Below are 24,152 nucleotides of genomic sequence, written 5' to 3'. Positions count from 1 at the left end.
GTGCGTGTGCCTTGTCGCGTGTGTGTTGGTGAGCCGGTGGATGTTTGACGGGGTTGTTACACGTCCTATTGTTTACGAAGTCGCATACGTAACCCGTGTACGTGTGCCGTCGTCGGGGACGTCGAGGTCTGCTAAGGAATCTCGTTCACGTATTCCCAAAGCAGTCCCATGTACAAGTACAAGCTCCGATGCACGGCACGCGGGTGAAGCAAGGGACCTTGGCAATCGGCCAAATACGAACGAAAGTGTTTTACTACATACGACGTAATATCGCGTGTACACACCATGATACAATTGTAACGAGTTCCCTGAACTTCGATGATTACGATACACATTGAACGCCTATAAGCCGTGAATCAACGGAGAAATGAGGTATGTTACGAAATGAGAAATAAAAACGTTAGATCGTATTTACCCACGAATTACAGCGCATTTCAGGAAAAATATTTTTCAACCAGATCGTTTATGGAAGACCGCGGTTAATAAGAAAAAGTAACTGGAGGAAAACCGGCAGAAATGCATGGAATTTTTATTTATGATACTTGGTCGAGTTAAACGTATCAGCGGTAAGGAAAGTTTTCGATGCGAAAATGCGTTCATTTTACATACAAAAGTAAAGCAAATAAACATTGCAACGTGATTATACGTTTAATTGAATTCATTAGTCATTCTTAAAGAAAAAAAAGAAACAATTCCGAACTCGAAAGGCTATTCGAATTGCTAATTTACATCCGCCTCCATTTTTTATAATGCACGAAAAACAGAAGACAAACACATATTTATCGAAACCCGATCAACAGCTAAAACCAGGTGGAGGTAGGCTAGAAAAACTGACATCATCTTTAAAATCTGGATCTAGACACGGAATAATCAATTACTATATTAACGTCGATGAAAAAAATTACCTTCTAAAGCAGTAGAGCAGAATCATTGGTGTTCTTTTAATTTATCACTTCATTCCACTTTGAATACGGATCAACAGTAATAAATAAATATAGGAATTCGTAAGAGGATTTTTAACAATTAATTTACGATTGGCGCGTGAAAGTTGTTCATTTATAAATAATTTTTTTTCTGTTTGTTATTATGTTGCATAGTTTGGACTTAAGTAAATAACTTTTGCAATACACGTTCATGTTCCATTTAATTTATTTTGTGTAATTAAAGTGAGATATATTAAATTCAAACATCTTTCACAATTGAAGGGCATACCCTTGATGCTTTGAATTTAAATTTCGGGGGAAATCCCGGTCATTGCCTAACATTGCCCCACGCACATGCGCACCGGCAGTCTGGCAAATCAGTCGAGCCGCGCGGCTGTTTGCATACCGATCTCTTCGATGTTTAGAATTCATTTGAATTTTCTGTGGTCAGATTTTTGTTCACTGCGTTTTATTTGTTTACATCGGATTCGTGAGTATCAAGAATACAATTCCAAGAATTTCCATCAGCAGAGGACTACTTCGTTTCCACAATTCCGTATCCGGTCTTCTAATGGCGCCGATGGAGTACTCGACAAGGGTAAGTGAGAAATATAATTTAAGAATGATGAATAAGAGTTTCAATATTACACATATTTGAATGTAATTTAGCACTTGTTTCTTCGAATAAATATTATAATTTAATGATATGACGGGCAATAGTAATTTAAATCATGCTTTAAGGTTAAATGTTAACTTCTGTTCTAATCCGTTATATATGTACCGAAAGAATACGAATTTCTGTTAATAAGTTATTCTTTATTAATGCCTTGAATGTCATATCATAACTTTTGAAAAATAGGTTTTGTTTGCATGTAAGATTAGCTTGTTCAGCATACATTTATTAATCACTATGATTATATACCTATTTATAAATATTGCTTTTACTATATGTATAATGGCCATGAGCATTTATTTTTATAATTAATGGAATCATATTTTATGCAATGCGAATTCGTCGCTGTGATCCGGTTACACGGTCGAAAACGAGAACACGACATCTTTTTGCCTAATTAATAATCGCGATGCAATTTATTCGTCTTCGCGGCTTCGCTTTCGAATCCATCCTGGGTGTACAATACCGGCACCCCCTAAATAATTTCTCATGAATTTTAATGTGATAGACTTGATTGCAGCTATAAAAAAAGCTACTGTAATTATTAATGGCTTGAAAATTATCATGTGCTTTTTCTTTGTGATATATAATATAACACGTTTTAATAAGTTAATGCACTGGTCATTTTAAATAATAATAACGTGGCTAGCTATCCCAAATGACGGTAATAAAGAACACATATCTGACTAAAGATATTTATAATAGCATGGGTCCCGTTTTTTGTTATTTATTTCGCGTATATATTTTATTTTATTTCATAGATATCGTTAAAATGATAAATGTTAAGTGCAATAATAATACTAGGATATAAGGTAGTGAGAAATTCGTAACAAAAACGTATGTGCTATGAATATCGCTTTATTTATCATCTATTTATTACAATATTTTATACTGTATAAAATGTGAAATATCATTTCCATAGTACTCCCTGTGCCAACAATCTGTAAACAAAAAACTGTCTAAAAATTTTTCTTTTTTAATTTCACAAGTGAAGAAGTATTGAAAATTTCAGATAGAGCTAATAAAATATAAATCATTAGAATCATTCGAAATAAGTTCATCATTGCAGTATCACATATGAAAACTTTTTATAAAACAATTTTCTTTACCTGCGATAGAAGATAAGATACGGGTATCATTCATGTACTCTTTGCTTGGAACATCTGTAAAGAGATATCAATTTATATTTCAAAGGGTCAAAATGTAATATACTCTAAAAATAATTTTTTTCTTCTCAGCGGTAGTGACGAAAGGTACTATGCATGTATCATTGAAATTCAAACATATATATATATATAGTTATACATCATCGAAATTAAAACTTAATGCGCTTCTATATCAAATAAAGAGCACTTACCAGGGTATGCAATGAAAATATGCATGTATCCCGAGTAGTTTCACCAGTACTAAGTACCTGAAAATCAGAGATTACATACATTATTGTTGCTTCGTAATTAAATGCCTGATAGGGAAATATTTATAATGCTATCAGATAGGGGCGAAAGAATCCCAAAAATCCTTCATTCTAAATCAGTTGAACTATGAATTCATCATACAGAATATATCTCAAGTTATCCTATTTAATATATCGTAAAATGCTTACCCATGCAATAGTATGCAACGGTCGCTCCTGATCAAATTCTCTACATATTCTGAAACATACAATAGAGAATTTTATAGCAACTATTTTTATCTAGCTAAATTATTATCAGTGATTGTAAATATCAGATAGGGGCGAAAGAATCCCAAAAATCCTTCATTCTAAATCAGTTGAACTATGAATTCATCATTTTAAAGTTATTATTTAATACATCATAAGGTATAAAATGCTTACCCATGCAATAATATGCAACACTTGTTCTTGATCAAGTTCAAGACACATATTCTGAAACATACAACCGAAAATTTTATAACAATTATTTTTATACAGCTGAATTATTATCAGTGATTATAAATATCAGATAGGGGCGAAAGAATCCCAATAATCCTTCAGTATATATCAGTTGAACTATGAATTCATCATTCGAAAAATTATAAATTAATCTTGAATTATTCAAGGGAAACATACCATTAAACTTGTATTTGTTTCTCAAATTTTCCTTGGACAAAAATTCTAGGTACATCTATTTTCTCCTTTAAGTTAACAGTACGTCTTTGTATGTAATCACATGTTAAGGTTTTAAAGCCAGCATGTTCAAATAGCTTTGATATTTCCTCCATTGAAAAATAATATGTTCTGAAACAAAAGTAAGCATTTTCAATACATAATTTCGTATTTTCTTTCTGAGCACAAAAGATGGACGAAAAATTACCTAGTTCCATCTTGTCTCATATAAAAATTATCACTGATCTTGTGACCGGGTTTAAATCTCAGTTGAGCCATATCATATAGGCCATAATCTCTAAAAAGTACAACTCCTCCATTATGAAGAATATTGTACAAATTTTTCACAACTCTGGAACATTTTAAGTTTTCAGTGAGTATCCGGCGGCCATCCAAGTATGGCGTCACTTACTTTCGAAATTTGTCTGGATGAATGGCCGATAGAACGAATATTAAGGTTGCCACGTTCACCGGACAGTCCACATTGTAGAAACAATTTTCCATAGTGATATCTGTTTGAAAAATGTTCATTTTCTCTGGGTGGTATAGCATATGGTTCTGCGAAGAATTCCATCAAAATAAGTAATACATACATATACATATAAAAAGATCATCGTTATATAGATATAATATACCTTCATCAATTCCACTGCTCTGGGAGATAAATCACAGGCGAATATTTTTCTAAATTTCAATCCATCTTCGACTAATGGATATACAAAATTTCCAACGCCGCATCCGACTTCGAGGAGCACATTTCGATCTTCCTTCGAGCTCAAGCCCAAGAGTTCATTAAATTCTCTGGTGGTCCAGTGTCTGTCTTTAAAGAATCTGGTATCGTTTCGTTTATAAAATAAATCCCAGTGCTTTTTAGCATCTTTTTCCAATTGATTGGCTTGAAATTCCGAGACTAAACGTGAATTTTGAGCCTGCATTTTCTCGATCTCTTCCGAAGTAAGACGCTTCGCCACGTGGCCGACGTACTCCATATTACCGTCGATCGATTCAGTCGTTTTCTCGTAGCTCATTGTAGCAAGACTTTCGTATAATACGAAGCGACGCCGACGCTCTGGCAATCTCCCGTAATTTGTACGTATATTAGTTCGATATCGAACGGAACATTTACGCAAGGATGGAGTAACAACTATTGAAATTGCAGCCGGTGTCCACTACACAACCTCTTACCTTCGAGTCCCAAAAGGAAATGGACGAGAAGCATGCGTACCATGGACCAGTGAGACTACAGGCATATAAAGGCTCGACGTGCCTTTGTTCTCGAGGGGTCATGATTCTGGGGATTCCAGACACCCCCAGGTAAGGTTAGGTCTACAGCTACAGAGCACAGTCGGTATGGTCATCTTGCCTGTTTTACCAGCTCTCTTCTACCACACCTCGCACTGACAATTGAAACGTTACAATTTTGGCTCTCTTTGATTTCTGTTTAATAAACTTGTATTCACTCCACGTGTCTTGGTAAATAAATCATTTTAAAAAAGGAACCGAGTTATCATTTAATTTATCCAATTTTCTTTCCGAATCATTTATTTAATACATGTAATTACATTTCTTAGTTACTTATGTATACAACTTGTAATAACTGTTTGATCTTTAACAAATTATAAACATAGCATATATTCTCAATATGAGAAATTTGACCCAGAACAAGTTGCAACCTCCGCAGTCTTATAGCGACCGCCGAGGAGTGCGGATCTACCTGTTAAACATACATATTCCTTTATTTTATCTTCCATTTAATTTACCGTATTTTTATCCCTTAGCTTATTGAAAGAACTCATTAGCCCTCCCAGGTCATTTATTATTTTATCCCTCTTTATGGGCCTCGGGGCTCACCTTTCCCAATTATTTATTATTTTTTTGTCTTTGAGGGCCTGAGAGGGCCCAACCATATATCTCTGCATCCCTTACATTCCTAAACTCTTTATATCTTGGGATCCCTTACATCCTTGAATACTTTGTATCTCTGCATTCTATATACCTCTACATCATTTACATTGTTGTATCTCTTACATCCCCGTATCCCTTACATTCCTGCATCCTTTACATCTTTGCATCCCTTATATCCCTGTATCCCGTATATCACTGCAACCCTTATAATAAATATATTATAAATACACTGGTTCGAGTAAAGGTGAGTAAAGGTAAGTAAAGGTAAGTAAAGTCCCGTGAGAACCATTTTTTCAATTCAAATTTAGTTCCTTTTTTTGCCAACAGAGGGCGCTGAGTCGACGTCGAAAATTTAGTTCACATTTTTGCCGCTAGAGGGCCAAAATTTTAGCATGATTTAGTTCCTTTTTCTGCCACCAGATGGCACTGATTCGGCATCGAAAATTTAGTTCGCATTTTTGCCGCCAGAGAGCCAAAATTCTTGCACGATTTGGTTCCTTTTTTTGCCACCAGATGGCGCTGATCCGGCATCGAAAATTTAGTTCGCATTTTTGCCGCCAGAGGGCCAAAATTTTAGCATGGTTTAGTTCCTTTTTCTGCCACCAGAGGGCGCTAATTCGTCGTCGAAACAACGCCCCCTGGCGGCAAAAATTTGAACTAAATTTTTAAAATTTTATAAAATGGAACCAAATTCGTAAAAAGGAATGCAGTCAAAGCAATCTGCTATTACCATCAACGTGCATTAGACTGTTGCAGTGCAAAGTGTTTCACATTTTTATAGTAGGATAGAGCAGGTGGCGCCCGTTTACAAAGCATGTCCAGTCTTATTGGACTGTAGTCACTGCATGGACTCCGCCCTATTTTTTCTGCTAGCCTTGTAACTTCAAGCCAATTAGAATTTTTTTATTATTAGAAAAAAGTAAAAGTCCCTGTTTTCTCTGGTTATTTAGCAAGATTTTTATTATGATACAATTGGATTAAAGTAATTACAAATAGAACGATTACTTATATCTATACATTGTTTTTAATAAAATGGTGTAATTAATACTGTTGTTCCGTAGAATTTTATTAGGCAGATAATTTATGTAATGGTTTGTTGTTTCTTAAACTAATATAGTTCAAAAATACTAGCATTAATTTAATTTTGTAACATGATGAATACTATTGATATGAATTCCACGCGTGAACTTATTCAAGAAATTAATATGCGGCCCCCGTTCGAAACGAATATTTTCTGCCTGCGTGCAGCATTGTCACACAATGACACAGTACTGAAAGGGGTTAGTCGTGACTGAAATTTAACCGATGTTTCTGCCACTTATTTCGTTTCAAATCCTATAATATAAATCTATGAAGTTTAACGTGAAATCGATGAAGAACTTCTGGCCATGCTATTAGAGTCAGCTAATTGAAATGCATAGATTGTTGTATCTTATGTGCATCGTTCAACTATTATCTCACAACTTGCAAATAGAACGAGGTCAAAGGAAAATGAATCGATCAAGTAGAATGTAGGTCATTACGGATCAGAATTTCGTCCAGGGCTCGAAGGAATGACGATAGATTAACTGAATGAAATGAAAAACACGTTTCGCAACTCTCAGTCGTTAGTGTTTCATCAAATACTGCATCCCATGGTTTCCACGACCTTATAACAATTTTTATATTTCAATAATAATTCATCTATTTTTCTGGTTATGCAGGAGGGATCAATAGATTGTTAGCGTATTGTTGAAATGATAGAGTTTAAATTGATTGAACTAAAAAGAATTGTTTCATAAAAAAAATAAGAGATCAAAGGATGAAACGTTTCATCGTGCTGCTGCATATTACGTTTGCCAACTAAGCTTATTGGATTTTCACGTAATTTCAAGTCTTTCCAACGTTCTCATTACGCGAACTGCCCTTTGCTTGCAGCTAAAATTGATTAGGAAAATGAATTCCACGGTAATCCTATCGCGACATTTTTATCTTATTCAATGCGAATCAAGATCGGTGCGGTCTGCTCGCATAAATAAGAAAAATCACGATAGAAGCGGAACTTTAAGCAAATTAAAATTTGGTCGTCCTTTTGCAGCGAAAAGAAGGAAGCTGATTTAGAACTTTTATTACGAATTTTCAGTGTAATCAGAACGAATGCTTTCCGCGCAATATTTCGCGCGAATGCGGAAGTTGAGAAATTCCTTCCACTTTATTGTTCCGTTCCTCGACGAAATATTTACTGAAATTTTGCAATAATTCCGAGTTACGGTCTTTATTTGATCAACGCGCTGACCGTGCTTAAAGTACCTACTCCTAAGTTTTGAATCCTTTCGAAAAAGAATTTTGATATACATAAATGAAAGAAGAAGTGTCAATTAAGCGAAGTGAAAATTTTATAATTCAGTGTCGAATTTATAGGAATCTCGAAGGTACGTATATTTTATTTTTTCAATTTTTTGACGACATACAAGGAAATTGAATTTTCTGAAGGTGTTAGAAGGGCCGCGGAGGCGCAGTCGAGCGGAGAGTCGATAGACAACGAGCACGTAATTGTAGGCGCGGCGAAGATGCTTCGAGCGTGCCTTTTCCATTTGTCGAGGCAGCCAACGTCGAAGCATCTTATACCGTTCGTCCTCGTGGGCATTCCAAGCGGGAATTCTCGAAAGCCAGTTGTGCTGTAGAAACACGCGTCGCGGCTTGCCGCTCGCCGGTACTTTCGAGTGCTCGTAAAACTGCCGTTTTCTCGCTTTGTGCCGTTTTCGAGTGTGCCGATTTTTCTTGCCAAAGGGGCTACCATACAATACCAGAGTATCGTAACTACCTTATCTGGACACCATCAGAGCCTACGGTCAAATTCGGGTGAGTCTCGCTTACCTGTCTCTCGACTACCTGCTGCGTTCACCTTCGATTCCTTTTTTTTCTTCAAAAATATCCACGGCGTTAATGGCACTGTTCTTTGATACGCTTAATTGGTCGCTTTCAAGGATATCCTTTAATTAGCAGTATCTGACAGAATGATTGAGTAGAAATCGTGAGAGGAACGAATATTACTAGGAATAAATTAATGTTTCGATAAATCATGTTACGAAAATAAAATATAGTTTATCTGTCCGAGTATCGTGTAAACGACGGGTCGATAGAAAATTCCTGATTAACATCGAGCACATCACGTTCATAATCACAATGAAGTGTTAAGTTAATTAGGTACAAAGTAGAGCATGAATTAAGAAACCGAGTGGCGCGTATCATGCAAGAAAAAATAAATTGCAGGCTGAAACATGAATATCAAATGATCATGCGAACCCTATAATCTTTCGCGAGCATTCTTTCCTTGGTTCGTGGTAACCGTGTAAGACGATTTGTAATTAACTCTCGTTTTTCGAAAGTAGAGAACTCCCGTTACCAGGATTCATTTTTTTTTTCTTTTTCACAAAATTTCTACGGCATCAGCGAGTTTGCTAATCCCCGCCCAGAATGTAGGATTACAATGGATATCAACGATCCCCGGTCTCACTCCATTGACACGGTTCGCCAACAGCGATAATCGAAGGTTTCGAAGCGGAAACGACGATCTTCGCTTAACAACTAATCGAAACAAAGGAGTCGTTCGTGCAACAACGCGTCGATACTTTCGTTCGCCAAAGCTCATAGGAATTCTCGATTGCTTCAGCACCAGGCTATTGTAGACTCGGCAAACGATCTTGCTAAAATATGCAAACCTCTAGACGCGTTGGTTCGCCGCCGGTCAACGTTTACGCCGCTAAATTTTCGCTCGTCCCAAATTATATATTGATTCTAGAGAAACCAGAATGGCGCGCGGATTCCATCGCATTCCAAGACGGAAGCGTTCTCAGCTGTCCGGCTAGGTAGGAAAAGTGTTTGCTTTGAACTTTCTAACGTGGCATCGTGGCTCGCGGTTACTCGCGATAAGGTAACAGGGCGTGTGAACCTGAAAAATTCCCTTCCACAGATGTACGATATCGTTGCGTAATGGACACGAAATCGACCTTCCCCTGGTATCGATCGACCTGGACTACTTGCGTAACGATAATCTAATCCATTCCGTTCGAGATGCTCTTCTTAGTTTGCAATTCGTCTTTGCTTACCTCGCTTATTTGGCTCCTGGAACAATTGAAACGGATGAAACTGTAGATGCCTCGGGTAGGACCTGCATTATCCAAACAACAGTATTTTTCACAATTCATACCGTTTTCCTTAGTCAGCGGGATAAAAAGGTTGCCGAAACACGTTTGCTCGTTGTAGCGGCTCGATAATTAGCTTAAATAATCAACGTGCCAGAGTTGTTTTTCATTTTCTCAAACGGTACACGGAAGTTTCAGCGACGGACGTGATTCCATGGTTGCGCGATGGCGCGGATAAAACAACAGCCGAGTTAAACATCGAGATAATTGTTGTACAAATAACAACAGAGTGGGGCGTCGTCGGTGGATTGCAAGTGTTTATCTTTTCCACACGGTCACTCGCGGTCAACGAGTAGTACCGTTGCACGTTTGCCTGGACTTGAAGCGTTTGTATCTACGTTGTTGGTTACCGCGGCTCGCACGGTCCCTCTACAGTAAACGCTACTCGTTCGCCAATAATTCTTACGATTACAAAGAAAATAGCCGCGCACGGTTGCGGCCGGAGAACGCTCCGTTAAATCGCAGCCTTCCTGCTTTCCACGAACGGCCTCGCTTAATTCCCTAGCGGGATATGACCGCCTACGTAAAAATAGCGGTAACAACGCGCGGTAATTTATTTACTTACTCGATCGGACGAAACCTTCGATCATCGATCAGAAAATTGATCATCGGAAAATTTGATAAATCGCACCGTTTCGTAGTTCGCGCGAATCCCATGAATTCCGTTCGTTAGTATGGACGTACAGATTTCCGTTGGTCAGCTAATGGAACGTGGCAATGTTCCATCGCGCGGGCGCAGAAACCACGGGATTGTTGGGTAAGATTCTAGATCGGAAGCAGCCAACGTAGGAGAGAGGACTCTCTGATCAATATTTCCACATACCTCTGGAAATTAGCACGAGCGAATAAACTCCAGTAATTCGATAATGCGACCGCCGAAACGTGAATTACTTGGTGCCCGGCGCGGACCGGAAAGGAAACCTATCAGGACCCGGTATCCGCTTGCGCGTTCTCGCTCTGCAACGCGAGTATTTAGCAAGTGTATACGTGTAATACGTGTAACTTCCAACATTCCAGTCGGTGCACGTCTCACACCGGTGTGGCGATTAATAGAGATGACATAGCTGCTTATTAGCATCGCGATCGTGGTTGTTGCTTAATGATGGAAATTATAATGTCCTTCGAATTTCATTCCACTTCAAGTATCGAGGATCATTTGTACGCTAAGCGAATGTTTCTCTCGACAGGGAAAGTCATTTACAGATTCGGACTAGTTTGTAAATAAATGTCAAAGTTAATTGCCTCGTGCTTCGTTTCGCTCGAACGGAGTCAATGATGTATCAATAAATTTTATGTTGAAAATACCAGGACGAAAATACATGGTTTCCTTTATTTATCAAACTCTTCGACATGTTTCATATCAGACACATTCATATCAGAATATTCCCGATGCTCTCATATTCTTGTAAAAACTCGTGTCATTTAGATTCAGAGAAAAGTCACTTTCCCTCTGAAATCGATGAATGCTTTCAAGTTTTTCTGTAAACAGAGTTGCAACAAATTTCAAGTAATTAACGAACACGAGTGATTTAGCGAAAAATTACATCGCTGGTTTCGCGGAGAAATTCTTATTGGAGAAAAACAAGTATGGCATTTGCAAGATCTCGGGATAAGACTATAATTTCGTGACAGCTGTCTTTCAACTTGATTTCTTTCTGTACCTGCATTCCAGAGAAAGTTAACTGCTGTGATTTGGCACGAAATCGAGACGAGCACGCCGGCTAACGTGTATTCGTAACCGTATCACGTGTGTGCCTGTTTAAAAATTCAACCAAAATATATTTTCCTTTACCAGTTTCTCTTAATTTGTCACGAATAATCCCGGAATATTTAGCACGGACGTTAGAGGATCTTGAATTTCGTTTTAAAATCGCAGCTTATCGTTCGCAGTATCCTCGAACGCTTCCAGTATCGGCTAACTCTCACTTCCGGCGATATGCTTCGAACTGTTTCATCCGTTTTCCGCATACGCGCCTGATAACTCGAGTTTTTCATGAAATGCAAAGGGGGAACAAAAAAAAAAGGGTTCAAGCACCTGGATCATTTATACGAATGGATACCTAACACAAGATTCGATCGATACTTTAATCGATCTCAGATTAATTGAATGGCGCTCGTAACGCTAAGTGTTCGCTGCTTCGAGTGGAAAATCGTAACAATCGTTAAGTACGTATTCTCATTTGCAGTTGCAATTGGTAACGATGAGTTTTGCATTCGAATTTTATTATTCTTGCGGTATTCGACCGAGATTTATGCATTAATTAGCGCGTGTGAGTATTAACGATACGAAGAATTAATTTTAAATGAAACGCGTCGTATTCAACGAAGGGGTTAATAGACTACGGTCGTAAAGTTAGAAAATCGCGTGTGAATTCGTAAGCTACGAGGGTTTTAACAAGTTTCACTGATTTACTGCATTAGAAAATGCTTAGAAATGAGAATTTCAATGTTGTAAAAAATAAGAAAGTGTAGTTGTTTTTCGAAGTCACTCGTCCGTTACAATTTATCGCGATGCAAAACGAATCATTGCTGTGATTCTTTCCACAATTTCCCTTTTTAAAATGAAACTCGTAACGCCGTATGGCAGTTGACGCGGTAAAATAAACGTAGGTAATAGTAATAATGGTAGTTTCACTAGAAAGGTTTTCTCCTCGAATGAAAAGTCGGCTAATTACGCAGGCAAAGTCGGCGATATTTTTCGTCGATTTTTCTCGGTCTGGCCGAAATTCCTGGGTCTCGAAAAGGAAATTATTCGGTCGTTTGAAAAACGCCTCTTTATGCTCGTCGAAATGCCAGGCCGACTGGTTAATCGATTCAGCACATTAACGGAAACGTGATTCGAGCTATTAAATCTAGAGATTTTCACCGTCGACCGGACACGTCGTCGGCGAAATGGATTGTGTTCGATTTTGCAAATTCGAATAGAATTCGTGACGACGAGCAGTGACGGCTGACCGTGGAGAAACAGGAGCGGCTTTCAGCCACGCCTCGGTGAGCCTAGATATACTTTAGAAAGGCGAATCACTTCGTCGAGCAAAAACCTTTCCAACGCCCTTCACTTTTCGCGGGAAAAACAGAATTCCCGATGAATTTCACCGGGATGATACCATTACGAGATGTCGAATCGTTCGCCGGGTTTTATTCAAAATAGCTCGCGTGTTATGATAAGAAGTATACGACTGATGAGAAAAATAGAGAAAGTAAAGAAACGGATTCGCTTCCGTACGATTGCTTTTCTTGAATGATTCCAACATAAATTGGAACGCGAATATACTGAGCTTTATAGCATCATTATTGATCGATCGGTTGTCAACGACATTCGTGCATCGAATTACAATTTAGGGAGGATTTATGTGGGCTGCGTGCGGCCAGCGAAACTTGGAAGATGATCGAGCAATGAAATTAGTAAATTTAATAATTACACGGAAAGGATTAATCCGCGCGTAAAGCCTAGCCAGTTTATTTCCAAGAATCAACAGTGTTTGAACGCTCGTCAACGGTGTAAAGTTTCGAAAAGTTTTCAAAGGTTTCGAGAGAACTTTTCGCAGTTGAACAAGTATCAAAGTGATACGAAATACTCTGGTAATTGAATACGGTAATTGAATGGAGTTTACAGGAATCGAAGGTATGCGCGTATCAGTAGACGAAACTGTGTTACGAAATTTAGCGGCGAGCTATGCCATCGGCACGATGAGAAACCATTCAACCGTATTGCGGAAGTGGAAGGTCCAAGCCCGTGCGAGGTTGGCTTGAATTGTGGCGTAATTGAGATGTAACTTCTGCTTTGCAGATTGAATATAGCCAGGCAGGATGGACGCTGAAACCGGGGCCATTTTGGCCCTACAAATATTGGCTCTCTGTTCGATAGTCGCCGCCCTGTTAGCCTATCTAATGCGGCAATCGAGGAACGCAACGGACGAATACGAGACCCGTAACAAACGTCATGTTCTCGTTACCAGCTGCGATACATGCGTGGGTTTGCAGATCGCCATTGCGCTCTACGAGGTTGGTTACAAGGTAATGATCCACGGATTTTTTTCCCCTCCCACCTGAATATTACGTGGAAAAGTAAGAAGCTAGAGTGTTTCTTTTACGACACAGCTAATCGAGATAGTAATCAAAGTTTCGTTCTTCTACTCAAACGACGATCCTTTGACTCGTTCAAAGGATTATTAGCTCCCAGAAAATTGGATATTTCGTTAAATTTAAATTACATCGTGGTATCAAGCTTTTGCTTCCCGTCTCTTTCTTTCAATATCAAAGCTTCGTAAGATCGCTATGTGTTTTTGATCCATGGAAAATATCAGAGTAAACAGTTGGAGAACTCGCGATCGATCGTAGTTCGACAAGTTTGAATTCTAATTAATTATTGAACAGGTATTTGTCGGAGTGTTGGATCCATCTGGTAACTCACCATCGATGAAGATCCTGAGGGCGATCGAGCAGCAGAAAGAAAAGGAGGACGAACCGGGAGACACGGGTCGAGGGAACCCGCAGGATCCGGAAGTACGTGCTCGCGGCCAAATCGTTCCATTGGAACTGGACTCGACCAGGGAGGACAGTTTACGCGCTTGTTTGGACGCAGTTAGGGCGAAACTTCCGGCCGGGGAAGACGGCAAGCAATTGTCGATTTCATGCGCGTCGAACGGTGAAGATTGAACACGCTTCGCTGCCTTTTACTCGACTCTGTACATTTTCCCACAGTGGGGCTGGAAATTTCGCGGTTAACAATTGGATTTCACCTTAACGACAAATTTTCAATCTTTCAAAGGTGAACAAATTAAAAATACGCTTTATTAAAACGCGAGGGACAGTTTCGATAGCCAGTGGTTTTTATCGACTTCCATTGGTAACAGGATTTTAAGGGAAAGAATAAGAGAAAAGGAAACACGGAATAGAGTTGCCGAATGTACAACGACCGCAAAGATTCGTAGATGTAAAATAGCCTAGTCTCTGTGGAAATTGTTCGGTTAAAACGGCTTCTGATAACTGTTAGCCGGATGCAATGAATTTACTTTTATCGATTTTCATTGCTTCGCCCGCGCATCGAGACCCAACAATATATAACATAATCGTGTTACGGTGGATATTCCGCTATAAATTACTTTCGATGCTATTTAACAAAAATGTTGTTTCCCCCTTTCACTTCGAAATTCGGCTCGCACAAAGGCAAAGTATTCTAAAAAAATGATAAATAATTACCCAACACAGCGTAGAAGTGTTACAATAACCAGAAGAAAAGTGGTTTCATTTCCCAAGAATCATCTCGCGAGAAGAACCGAGCCGCGAATGGGTCAAGTGTAGCTAGAATTTCTACGCGAGTTCCATCTTCGCCGTGTCTGTCGCGCTTAACACAAAAGCGTGTCTGCTTAGAGTACAGCGGAGTTTGAAGTTCGCTTAATTACAGGTCTCTGGGCGGTCGTGCACACCGGTGGCTTGGCTCTGCCCGGTGTTATAGAGAGACAGCCGAGTTCGGCGTGGGAATCCATGTTGCGACACAACTTGGTCGCGCCGCTTAGGACCGCCAGAATGTTCATTCCTCTTTTACGCGTGAAAAGAGGTCTGCACCTTGTCCCTTCGGATTAGAGACTGACGCGTTGATGTGATTACAAAGCGAGCGTGTCGCTGAAAGACTATTAGCTACAGGCTCGCGCTTAACTTGTTAACCGGCGCGAAACCTTTCTTTTTTCATCGGAGGTATAATAACAAATAAGTAAAAACACCGACAGGAATGGATATTTTTATATCATCAAATAGGGTCACAGTTTATACGCTTTGAAATCGATCGACCGATAAACGAGCACACAATTTAGATCCTTCTGTAAGAAGGGTAGTTTGGTAATGACTGGCCGTTTGTCGGTTAACAGGTTAAGAGGTGGTTACTGAAAGCGGAGAATACAGAACGCGGCTGTGAAGTATGATTCATTTTATAGGACGCATCGTTCTTTTGGGCGATTCGACGACGAGCTACGGCACGAAAGCTGGCACAGGGCTGGTAGCGTTCAGCGCTTCGAGGAAGGCGGTCGAAGGGGCTGCGGAGGCATTAAAAAGCGAACTACAATCGTCCGGAGTCGACGTGGTTCTTCTTAAACCACCGCCTGTGAATCCTCTTATTCTTTACAGCTCGCCCGTACTCAAGACGTAAGACCCCCGTTCTCTCAAACGGTATTTCACGAACGCCTTCTCGTTGGATAAGTAATTCGTACAAGTGCTTAGCCCGCGGAGTTGAATTCTCAAAAAGAGTTTGCATTTCGTTCGTAATTGGTGCCACGTTTAGAGATCATTACCGGCTGTCTCTGTCGCGAACGTTACCATTCAAAGACGAAGAGAAAGTATCACTCGTATTCAAGAACGAGATGAAAAAGGAAAAACTTGATAGATGAAAAGAAAACGATGTGTTCACAGATCTGACGTGGAGTCTGGTATAGTCTCCTCCGAGGGAACATGGACTGCTCCGATGTCGACTCACGCCATTCAGAATTCCCTGATACCAGCACTCACGACACCTTGTCCACGAACTTCCTACGACATGGTTGATAAACCGAAGCTTTTCTGCAGATGAACCGCCGGATCTCGCGGATACTAAGAAGTTACCTCCGGATAAGTTAATCGATATCACGTTAGGTTACGTATCAGCCAGTAATACTTTTGTAAGATTAATGATCGAAACGTTAACTTAATGCCTATTAATCCTACATTGTACCCGTCGATGTCGGATGAATATAATTGACGTTTCAATTACCTTTCTATTTAAGAGGCTTAAGCTTTCTAGACAGCGTGTGTGTGTGTGTACAGTTTTGTAATTAATATAATGTTAACAAAGATTTGTAATTCATTTGTACAGATCCTTTTCAATTTCCAATATAAATGCAGTTCGAGGGTGTAATAATTATATAATGAAATTGAATCGCATGTAAAAATACGTAACCGACAAAATACGTGCTCGCTTCTTAAAATATTATGTAGCTCGATATTTTTGTCGCGCAAAACGCTATTCTAATTAATCATCAGACCGTGCATAATCTTTTTCCAATACTTTCGTCGAGAGCAAGAAAGAATCGCGTCCGAAGTCAATGTGTTAGAAAATCGGGCAACCAGTTTCCTAAAATATACGAGATGGTAGCCAAAACTTGTCGGGAAGTTTTTAAATATATCTTTATGTAAAAAGAAAAGGTATTACGATTGAAATTCCGGATGGTTGTTCTTGAAACGTGGAATCGTTTCGAAGGGAAATTATTTGAAAACATTTGTCTCGGTGTAGCTTTTGTTTTGAACGCGATGTTAACGCAAATTCATCGTGAAATTCGTCAAAAGTGCATTTCATCGGTCGTTAACAGGGAACATCGGTGATAATAATCATCGAAATAAATGAAGAGAGACAAACCGATCGGACGATAGGGAGAGAAGGGGAAAGGGTATTTGACTTTGCGTCAAATCGATAGATTACAATTCAGCCAGGAATAAATGTATCATGCGAACGGGCGGTACGCGGAAATGCAATAAATTCAACAATAAACTGTATCGCCAGGTTGGGATGCGGCTATTCAGGCGACATATTGACACTCGTTCGCTCTATCGTCGAGAATGTGCAATTTATTGCTCATTAATCTCGACAGTCGAATTTACGTGGCCGATCGAATATATGATAGGGCGGTTTCTTTAATGGAATTGAGTGAAGCCAACGGGTAGAATAATTGTAGCTCTATAATTTTAGAATTATCGCGGATTTCCGAGCTGATTAAAACTACTAAAGCATCGGTAATGCGTTCGCGTATGCGAAACTCACGGATAATTTCGAAGCGAAACATCGAATTAAAATTCCTTTACGCGACAGGTTTGTATAAATCTCGTAAATGACCATCCTATAAACGTGTACAAGTACGAGAACTTGTGAAATGCAGCGAATAATTAATGTTTGCCGAGTATTATATGCATTAGCTTATTCTGTCGAATAATATTTGACAGAATTGTTTTGAAAATTCAGATAAATTGAAATGATTGAATAGCGTTCTACGAAGTGGGCGGGCACCTAATTAAGATAATATTTCTATTAGATAAACGTGGACCTAATTATTGCACCTCGACCTTGTCAATCGCTGCGGGGTCGAAGAAGGTAAATTCCTGAAATCCTAAAAATGGGAAAAGGTATCCGTGTCACAACTTCTGCTCCCAGTGTCCGAACAGGAAGAATTTGGTTCGGTTTCGATTTCTTGTCCGATTTTGAAACAAGGAACCTACATTTCTCGCCCCATCAAACACCTTGCAACGGATTTTTTCGAACCCTTTGCATCATAATGCGACGTCGATGCCAGCTCGTGTCTGGCTATGTCGAAAACTGCAACCGTAACGACGTCCTTTGAAGCGGGGAACCAACTTCGCCTCTCGCTCTATCCAAGTCCCCGACAAGCTGTAACAAACGAATTAATGGTTTAATGAGACTGTTCTTCTGCTCACCAATCACTCCTATAAAATGGCATTTTCGCTATCCAGAAAACAGTCAATCGGTGATCCTTCCAGAGAGAAAACATGGCACTAATAGAGGTAAACTATTAGGTTAAAAATTAATTTTTCGCTCGCCGGTGATTCTAATGGCAGTAAATGTGTTAATTATAATTTGAAACTTGGACAGCTAGGGATAATACAATTGTTCGTTGAACCGTACTCTTCGTCAAATGGATCAGATTCAAAGTCGTGAGCGCAAAGTGTTCTAAAGACCTATACGTGACTCCCGAAAGTGTCTCTGAAGGCTTCCGACAAAGTATAATACTTCTTTTGCAATTTTTCGTTCCAAAGTGCCACTTCGTGTGATCGAAATAAATTTTACCATCATTTCGTCTAACCTTCGCTGTCGTGCATATCCCGCATCACAATGCAAGTTTTATGTTTTAGAAATTGCTCATCGTTGCTTTAATATCGATAACTGTGACCAGTTGTTATGAAACATCCTTACATGCAGGTATGGTAATTACTGCACAGAGATGTAATATAAAGTTGATGGCCATTTAATTATAATGCTGATAATTGATTTTAGACGATGACGATGATGATAGCATAGAGAGAAGCGGGTATGGAGGCGGTCATGGAGGTGGTGGACATGGGGGAGGCCATGGCGGTGGAGGTGGAGGACACGGGGGAGGCCACGGAGGTGGCGGTGGAGGACACGGGGGCGGATATGGTGGACATGGTGGAGGTCACGGAGGTGGCGGTGGAGGACACGGGGGAGGCCACGGAGGTGGCGGTGGAGGACACGGGGGAGGCCACGGAGGAGGCGGTGGAGGACACGGGGGTGGATACGGTGGACACAGCGGAGGCCACGGAGGTGGCGGTGGAGGACACGGGGGTGGCCACGGAGGAGGCGGTGGAGGACACGGGGGTGGATACGGTGGACACAGCGGAGGCCACGGAGGTGGCGGTGGAGGACACGGGGGTGGCCACGGAGGAGGCGGTGGAGGACACGGGGGTGGATACGGTGGACATGGCGGAGGCCACGGAGGTGGCGGTGGAGGACACGGCGGAGGCCACGGGGGTGGCGGTGGAGGACACGGGGGTGGATACGGTGGACACGGAGGTGGCGGTGGAGGACACGGGGGAGGACACGGAGGTGGCGGTGGAGGACACGGGGGTGGTGGACACGGTGGTGGCGGTGGACATGGAGGCGGTGGACACGCGCACTCTTTCCACCATTTCTCCGGGCCTGTAGTGGGTGGCCACCAAGAGGTCAGCTGGAAGGATAAACACGGACATTATGATCACGATTATAAAGCGTATCCTAAATACCACTACGCGTACGGTGTAGAAGACAGCCACACGAAAGACTATCACGGACAGAAGGAGCACCGCGACGGTACGCATCGATCGAAAACTGGCAAGAAAGCGTAGAGAGACTCGATTTCGTGCTCTTAATTAGAATCTCGAACTAATTGGACAGCCGGCCTTGCTCTTAATTAAAACTAGCAGCAAGTTCGGCCGTTGAACTGCTCGGTGCACGCTAATCCCCTCACTTCTTTCGACGCACTTCGCAAAAATCTTGAAATCTTCTACGTCTTTCTCCCTTTAATACCGCTAATCCCGTGTACGTAGTTGAATACGATAAAATAGTATTAACCTAAATTCTGTTTGGGATTGTAGGGAAGGAAGTCGACGGGGAGTATCATCTTCACGAGCCTGGCGGTAACGTGAGAAGCGTCAAGTATCATTCTCATCCTCACGGTGGATTTTTCGCCGAAGTTCATAATTATGGCGGAAACGATCACTCCGGAGGCGGACACGGAGGACACAAGCATAGATGAGAGCCCTGTGATCCCACAACTCATTCACTAAAAATACGATCCTTGTTATCTATTGTTATACTCTTGTCACACCTTTTTGTTTCTCAACATTTACTACTTGTTATCGTTTGTCAATTATTAAGCACAGAATATAATAAATCAGTACATTGAATTTGATTTGCAGTTGTTTAATGCAAATTCCAAACGAAGAATAATAGAATGACCTAACCCTTCAATTTTGATGATGTTTCATCAGAGGTAGAGAATATCAAGACGCGTAGTTCAAAGTGCTTGTAACAGCATTACGTTTGCAAGAAGCAAGAAGCAGGATCGATCGCGTTGTAGGAGGATCGAACGTTCGTTTCGTTACTGACCCACCCCCGCCAATTCCGCTATCAATTTCCATCGCTAGTAATTGTATTGCGCATACGCTTCAATAATTTCTCTCTAAGTTTACGTAGGATGATATCGAGTAGACGTGGCTGGTCGTTCGAACAGACACGCCAACTTCGCGCCCCTTTCTTGATGCTTCCCCTTCGAGAACTGGGACGCACAAGGAAGCGTAGAATACTTGAGTGAAAGAGCGTGCAATTAAAACGAAATATGCATCGTATCCAAATGTTTCCCAGCTCCCGTAGCTGGGAAATTTTCAGCGAATTTTTCCCCGGAATAAGAATCGGAGTAGAAAGTAAGGTTCTTTAATCAATTAGTAGAACTTATCGCGGTTACCTTGAAATTATCCTACCTTGAAGTTTCCCGGACGCCATTAAGAATGCTAAGTTTAAATTCCACCGACGACGGAATTTCATCAAGAACTCGGGGAAAGAAGCGAAAGATATAGAAGTAGAAGAAGAGAATTAAAGCAAATTATTTTTTCTGCCATTCGAAGGATTTTACTGGAAGCTACCAAGCGTGACAGCCATTGTGCACGGACAGAAATACAAAATAATTACGTATAGCTGTTGCTCTGGAAGAAAAGGTGCAGGGAAGAGAGGACATCGTTTTACCCCTAAAAATATCCGCATGACTATTGTACGCCACCCTCTCGTTTCTACAACGATGCGTCGCTTCTCGCAACATCTTCTGTTTCTGCACACCTACTGTTTCACTCTCACGTCCACGATTCTTGCGACAATCGGATGCCACTCGAAACTCGTTAAAGTAATTAACTTCCACGGATGTGCATCTTCCCTTCCGCAACGTCTACGAAATAATATCCACCCTCTTTGCAGAGCATGCACAAGTTGGGAAAAATATTTTATAATAAACCGACGGATGAACGATTCCTTTAAACGTAATCCTTTGACGAGGGAAAACAATTTTGATATTAGAGACAGCGGATCCCTTGGGGATTGTCTCGCAACTCACCGGAAGCAATTGAATTTGAAAGAAATTACTGTTACAGCAAGTTCGTTTTACCTGCACCGCCCGATGCTGTTCCTCGAATTAATTAACTCGTTTCAGTCAGAACTTTCACTCTTGTGTTTTTATCAAATTTACGCACATTTTGATAAAGCACAGCCGTCGCTCGCGGAGTCGTTTGCCAGCAATAACTTCGTTCCCGATTATGGCGAGAGCTATTAGTAAATATTCCCGTCCGTGCCGCGCCCTGTGTTTGGAAGAGACTAATTGCTTGGTAAATATTTAAATAAACGATCGACCGATGGAAAGCATCGCGGTGCCTAGAAGTCAGAGTTACCTTCCGCATGCTCACGCATAAATGACGCATATCCGTTCCGCATACGAATGCGCGTTGCAACTCGGCCCGCGGATCGATACAGTCGTTACCGAAGTAAACGGATGGATTACCAGTCGAACGAGGGAAACAGTCTTTCGAGGGAAGCATGAAAAAAGCCACGACTCCATCCAGCTACAATCCTACCTTGGTTATCCCACAGGAATCTATCGACCCTTGCTCCCTTCGAGCTCGTTCACAACGAATGCACTTATTTAATTAAGAGTATTACTCGCCGGCTGACTCGTTATTTTAATAACGTTATCCGTATATGTCTCCCTCCCCAAGATTCATTTAAATGCAACTTTCAAAAGCGTATCATTCGACGTTTCATTTAATGAACAGTTCGAAACTTTGGTTATCGGACCGAGCTAGTTCGGTAAACTGTTTGCTTTTGTTCTATATTTTTCTGAAAATATCGAGGGGTGTACGTTTACGCATCAGTGGACGAAGGTTAAATATTACTTTGTTTTTCGGATGAAAATCGATTTTCCAGGTGTAACCCAGTTCGCAATATTCCGAGTTTGTTCACCGAAATTTTTACCGACCATTTTCGTATTTTTTGGATATTTTTTATCGTTAAATATAACTTCCGTTATATGTATAGCTGTACGTTCCAGGTTTGTAAACGAAACTTTCAGCAGGACGATAAATGAACTTCTATCTCACTTAGATAATTTCGAATTAAATTAAATTGTTTGCTTCAAGTTGCGTGAAAAGTTCGTTGCCTGTAAAGAATTGTTTAAAACGTTACCTGTACCGGTGGACTCGATTCCGACCTGTGACACCGTGTTGTTTATTTTCGAATTAAAACGTTGCACGGAAAACGTAATCAGAGCTGCGAAGTAGAACAACGTGGCACAAAAACAACTTCGTTAGTTATCCCGATCAGAAATAAAATTTCTATTTGAATCGATCAGTTTGGGGAATAACTTCGAATAATTTCTTCTACCATTTACTAACGACAAGATCGTTTTCTCCTTGTGTATGCAAACATTCTTCCGCATCGAGATCAATAGAGCGGAATCGATTATTGTTTTAGAGAAACCCACGTGCGTGGTTCCAATGAAAAAAACGCATACTTTAGTTTTAGAAAATCAACAGACACCCGTTCCAGTTTTTTGATACTAACGTAACACGTCCAATGTTCCCTCACACAAATATCTGCTATATAAGGTGCTATGGACCGTTTGGTAAGCACCATTCGAGCACGATTTCATACGCTAGCAAGATGGTGACGAAGGTTCGTTTCGAAGCCTTTTAATTTTTAATATTGATTCACTTACTTTCTTCCTGTACAGTTCGTTTTAATTGCGACCGTACTGATGATGGCATCGGTGCAGGATGGATCAGCAGGACACGCTCACAGCTTCGCGCATTTCCACGGTCCTGTGGAAGGTCCCGCGGAGGAGATCACCTTCCATGGTAAACATGGATATCACCATGGATACGTAGCTCATCCAAAATACGATTTCTCTTACGGGGTCCAAGATCACCATACTGGCGACCATCATAGTCAAAAGGAACACAGAGACGGTAAGTTGAAACTATCATATTTTCACAGAAAATTTCAACAGACGTTACCTTTTTTAACGAACGACGAAGTAAGTTGCAATTAGAGAGGTAGACGTCTGGCTATTTATTGGTTAAAATAAAAAGAATGCTTTCCTAGTTGTGGTAAACGTTGAAACATAAATTTCTGTCAACGTTCGGTGCTCGTATTGCTTGTAATAAGGGTACACGCTTATCGTGGACCTGCAGGAACGTAGTGGAAGAAAGTAAATTATAGATGCGGATAAATTCTGCTCAACAGGTTGATATATTATATTCCTTGCTGGTTCGTACATTTTTCCTGCGGCACAGGCAGGTTCGTGAATCCCTATTTTATAATTCTCTGGCTTGGTTATTATTTTATTCAAGAAGCACACGGTAAGTTGTTTCTTTTTTTTATGAAGTGACACTGATTGAATTTTCGACAGTAATTTGTGACCGAAGTATCCGGAGGCTGGGTTCTTATCTTCCGGGAATTTTTAATTTACCATCAACATAATGATTAAATTTCTCGTTAAACAGGGAAAAATGTAGCTGGCGAGTACACGGTGAAGGAACCAGGAGGAAACGTGAGAACCGTCAAGTACCACGCCGATCCTCATGGAGGATTCTTCGCCTACGTGCATAATTCCAATGGAAACGACCACGATGGATATGGAGGTGGACATGGACACGATGGTGGATCAGGCTACTATTGACGAAGACCAAATTGACCAAAGAAACTTACGATTCGTTAAAAAGATTACAAGAGATCTTGTTAGTATACGTTTCTCGTTGATACTGTTTTTGTTGTTCCGTTAAATATATCC

General features: G+C 40.5%; 4 protein-coding genes and 2 non-coding genes across 6 annotated transcripts; 3 read left to right on the top strand and 3 right to left on the bottom strand.

Moving 5' to 3' along the window:
• Positions 1 to 1,182: 1,182 nt before the first annotated feature.
• Positions 1,183 to 24,152, top strand: LOC117604222 (adult-specific cuticular protein ACP-22-like). The gene is made up of 3 exons (XM_076689864.1): positions 1,183 to 1,521; positions 23,094 to 23,328; positions 23,866 to 24,152. The coding sequence occupies exons 1-3, from the start codon at positions 1,495 to 1,497 to the stop codon at positions 24,039 to 24,041; spliced, it is 438 nt and encodes a 145-aa protein (XP_076545979.1). The 5' UTR covers positions 1,183 to 1,494; the 3' UTR covers positions 24,042 to 24,152.
• On the bottom strand, positions 2,424 to 4,901 carry LOC117607261 (tRNA N(3)-cytidine methyltransferase METTL6). The gene is made up of 9 exons (XM_034330807.2): positions 4,336 to 4,901; positions 4,113 to 4,258; positions 3,909 to 4,052; positions 3,665 to 3,832; positions 3,431 to 3,481; positions 3,200 to 3,248; positions 2,954 to 3,010; positions 2,706 to 2,759; positions 2,424 to 2,537 (listed from the first exon to the last, which is right to left on the bottom strand). Exons 1-4 carry the CDS (start codon positions 4,726 to 4,728, stop codon positions 3,667 to 3,669), a joined length of 849 nt encoding a protein of 282 aa, XP_034186698.1. The 5' UTR covers positions 4,729 to 4,901; the 3' UTR covers positions 2,424 to 2,537; positions 2,706 to 2,759; positions 2,954 to 3,010; positions 3,200 to 3,248; positions 3,431 to 3,481; positions 3,665 to 3,666.
• Positions 3,077 to 3,159, bottom strand: LOC117609374 (small nucleolar RNA snR60/Z15/Z230/Z193/J17). Its single transcript, XR_004582581.1, has one exon. It is a non-coding gene; the product is annotated as a small nucleolar RNA snR60/Z15/Z230/Z193/J17 (small nucleolar RNA).
• On the bottom strand, positions 3,313 to 3,398 carry LOC117609377 (small nucleolar RNA snR60/Z15/Z230/Z193/J17). The gene has a single exon (XR_004582582.1). It is a non-coding gene; the product is annotated as a small nucleolar RNA snR60/Z15/Z230/Z193/J17 (small nucleolar RNA).
• On the top strand, positions 8,223 to 16,351 carry LOC117607178 (uncharacterized). Its single transcript, XM_034330578.2, has 6 exons — positions 8,223 to 8,446; positions 13,580 to 13,806; positions 14,167 to 14,404; positions 15,197 to 15,349; positions 15,723 to 15,930; positions 16,195 to 16,351. Exons 2-6 carry the CDS (start codon positions 13,600 to 13,602, stop codon positions 16,349 to 16,351), a joined length of 963 nt encoding a protein of 320 aa, XP_034186469.1. The 5' UTR covers positions 8,223 to 8,446; positions 13,580 to 13,599.
• Positions 18,869 to 20,399, top strand: LOC117604238 (uncharacterized). Its single transcript, XM_076690156.1, has 3 exons — positions 18,869 to 19,288; positions 19,330 to 19,633; positions 19,918 to 20,399. Exons 1-3 carry the CDS (start codon positions 18,869 to 18,871, stop codon positions 20,076 to 20,078), a joined length of 885 nt encoding a protein of 294 aa, XP_076546271.1. The 3' UTR covers positions 20,079 to 20,399.

Source organism: Osmia lignaria, chromosome 9, assembly GCF_051020975.1.
Source record: "Osmia lignaria lignaria isolate PbOS001 chromosome 9, iyOsmLign1, whole genome shotgun sequence".
In the NCBI taxonomy this organism is placed as follows: Eukaryota; Metazoa; Arthropoda; class Insecta; order Hymenoptera; family Megachilidae; genus Osmia; species Osmia lignaria.
The sequence above is the reverse complement of the archived record's forward strand: the minus strand, read 5'-3'. Positions and strand labels throughout refer to the sequence as shown.

Bases quoted from the DNA above. Each gene is read 5' to 3' on its own strand.
- LOC117607261 (XM_034330807.2), bottom strand. From the start codon at position 4,728: ATGAGCTACGAGAAAACGACTGAATCGATCGACGGTAATATGGAGTAC. The intron at 4,259-4,335 runs GTATATTATATC...AATTCTTCGCAG, and splicing joins GAGCAGTGGAATTGATGAAG to AACCATATGCTATACCACCC. The intron at 3,833-3,908 runs GTAATTTTTCGT...CTTTTGTTTCAG, and splicing joins ATGAGACAAGATGGAACTAG to AACATATTATTTTTCAATGG.
- LOC117604238 (XM_076690156.1), top strand. From the start codon at position 18,869: ATGGAGGTGGTGGACATGGGGGAGGCCATGGCGGTGGAGGTGGAGGAC. The intron at 19,289-19,329 runs GTGGAGGACACG...GGCGGTGGAGGA, and splicing joins CGGAGGCCACGGAGGTGGCG to CACGGGGGTGGATACGGTGG. The intron at 19,634-19,917 runs GTACGCATCGAT...TTGGGATTGTAG, and splicing joins ACAGAAGGAGCACCGCGACG to GGAAGGAAGTCGACGGGGAG.
- LOC117604222 (XM_076689864.1), top strand. From the start codon at position 1,495: ATGGCGCCGATGGAGTACTCGACAAGG. The intron at 1,522-23,093 runs GTAAGTGAGAAA...CTTCCTGTACAG, and splicing joins CGATGGAGTACTCGACAAGG to TTCGTTTTAATTGCGACCGT. The intron at 23,329-23,865 runs GTAAGTTGAAAC...CTCGTTAAACAG, and splicing joins TCAAAAGGAACACAGAGACG to GGAAAAATGTAGCTGGCGAG.
- LOC117607178 (XM_034330578.2), top strand. From the start codon at position 13,600: ATGGACGCTGAAACCGGGGCCATTTTGGCCCTACAAATATTGGCTCTC. The intron at 13,807-14,166 runs GTAATGATCCAC...ATTATTGAACAG, and splicing joins TCTACGAGGTTGGTTACAAG to GTATTTGTCGGAGTGTTGGA. The intron at 14,405-15,196 runs GCAAGCAATTGT...GCTTAATTACAG, and splicing joins ACTTCCGGCCGGGGAAGACG to GTCTCTGGGCGGTCGTGCAC.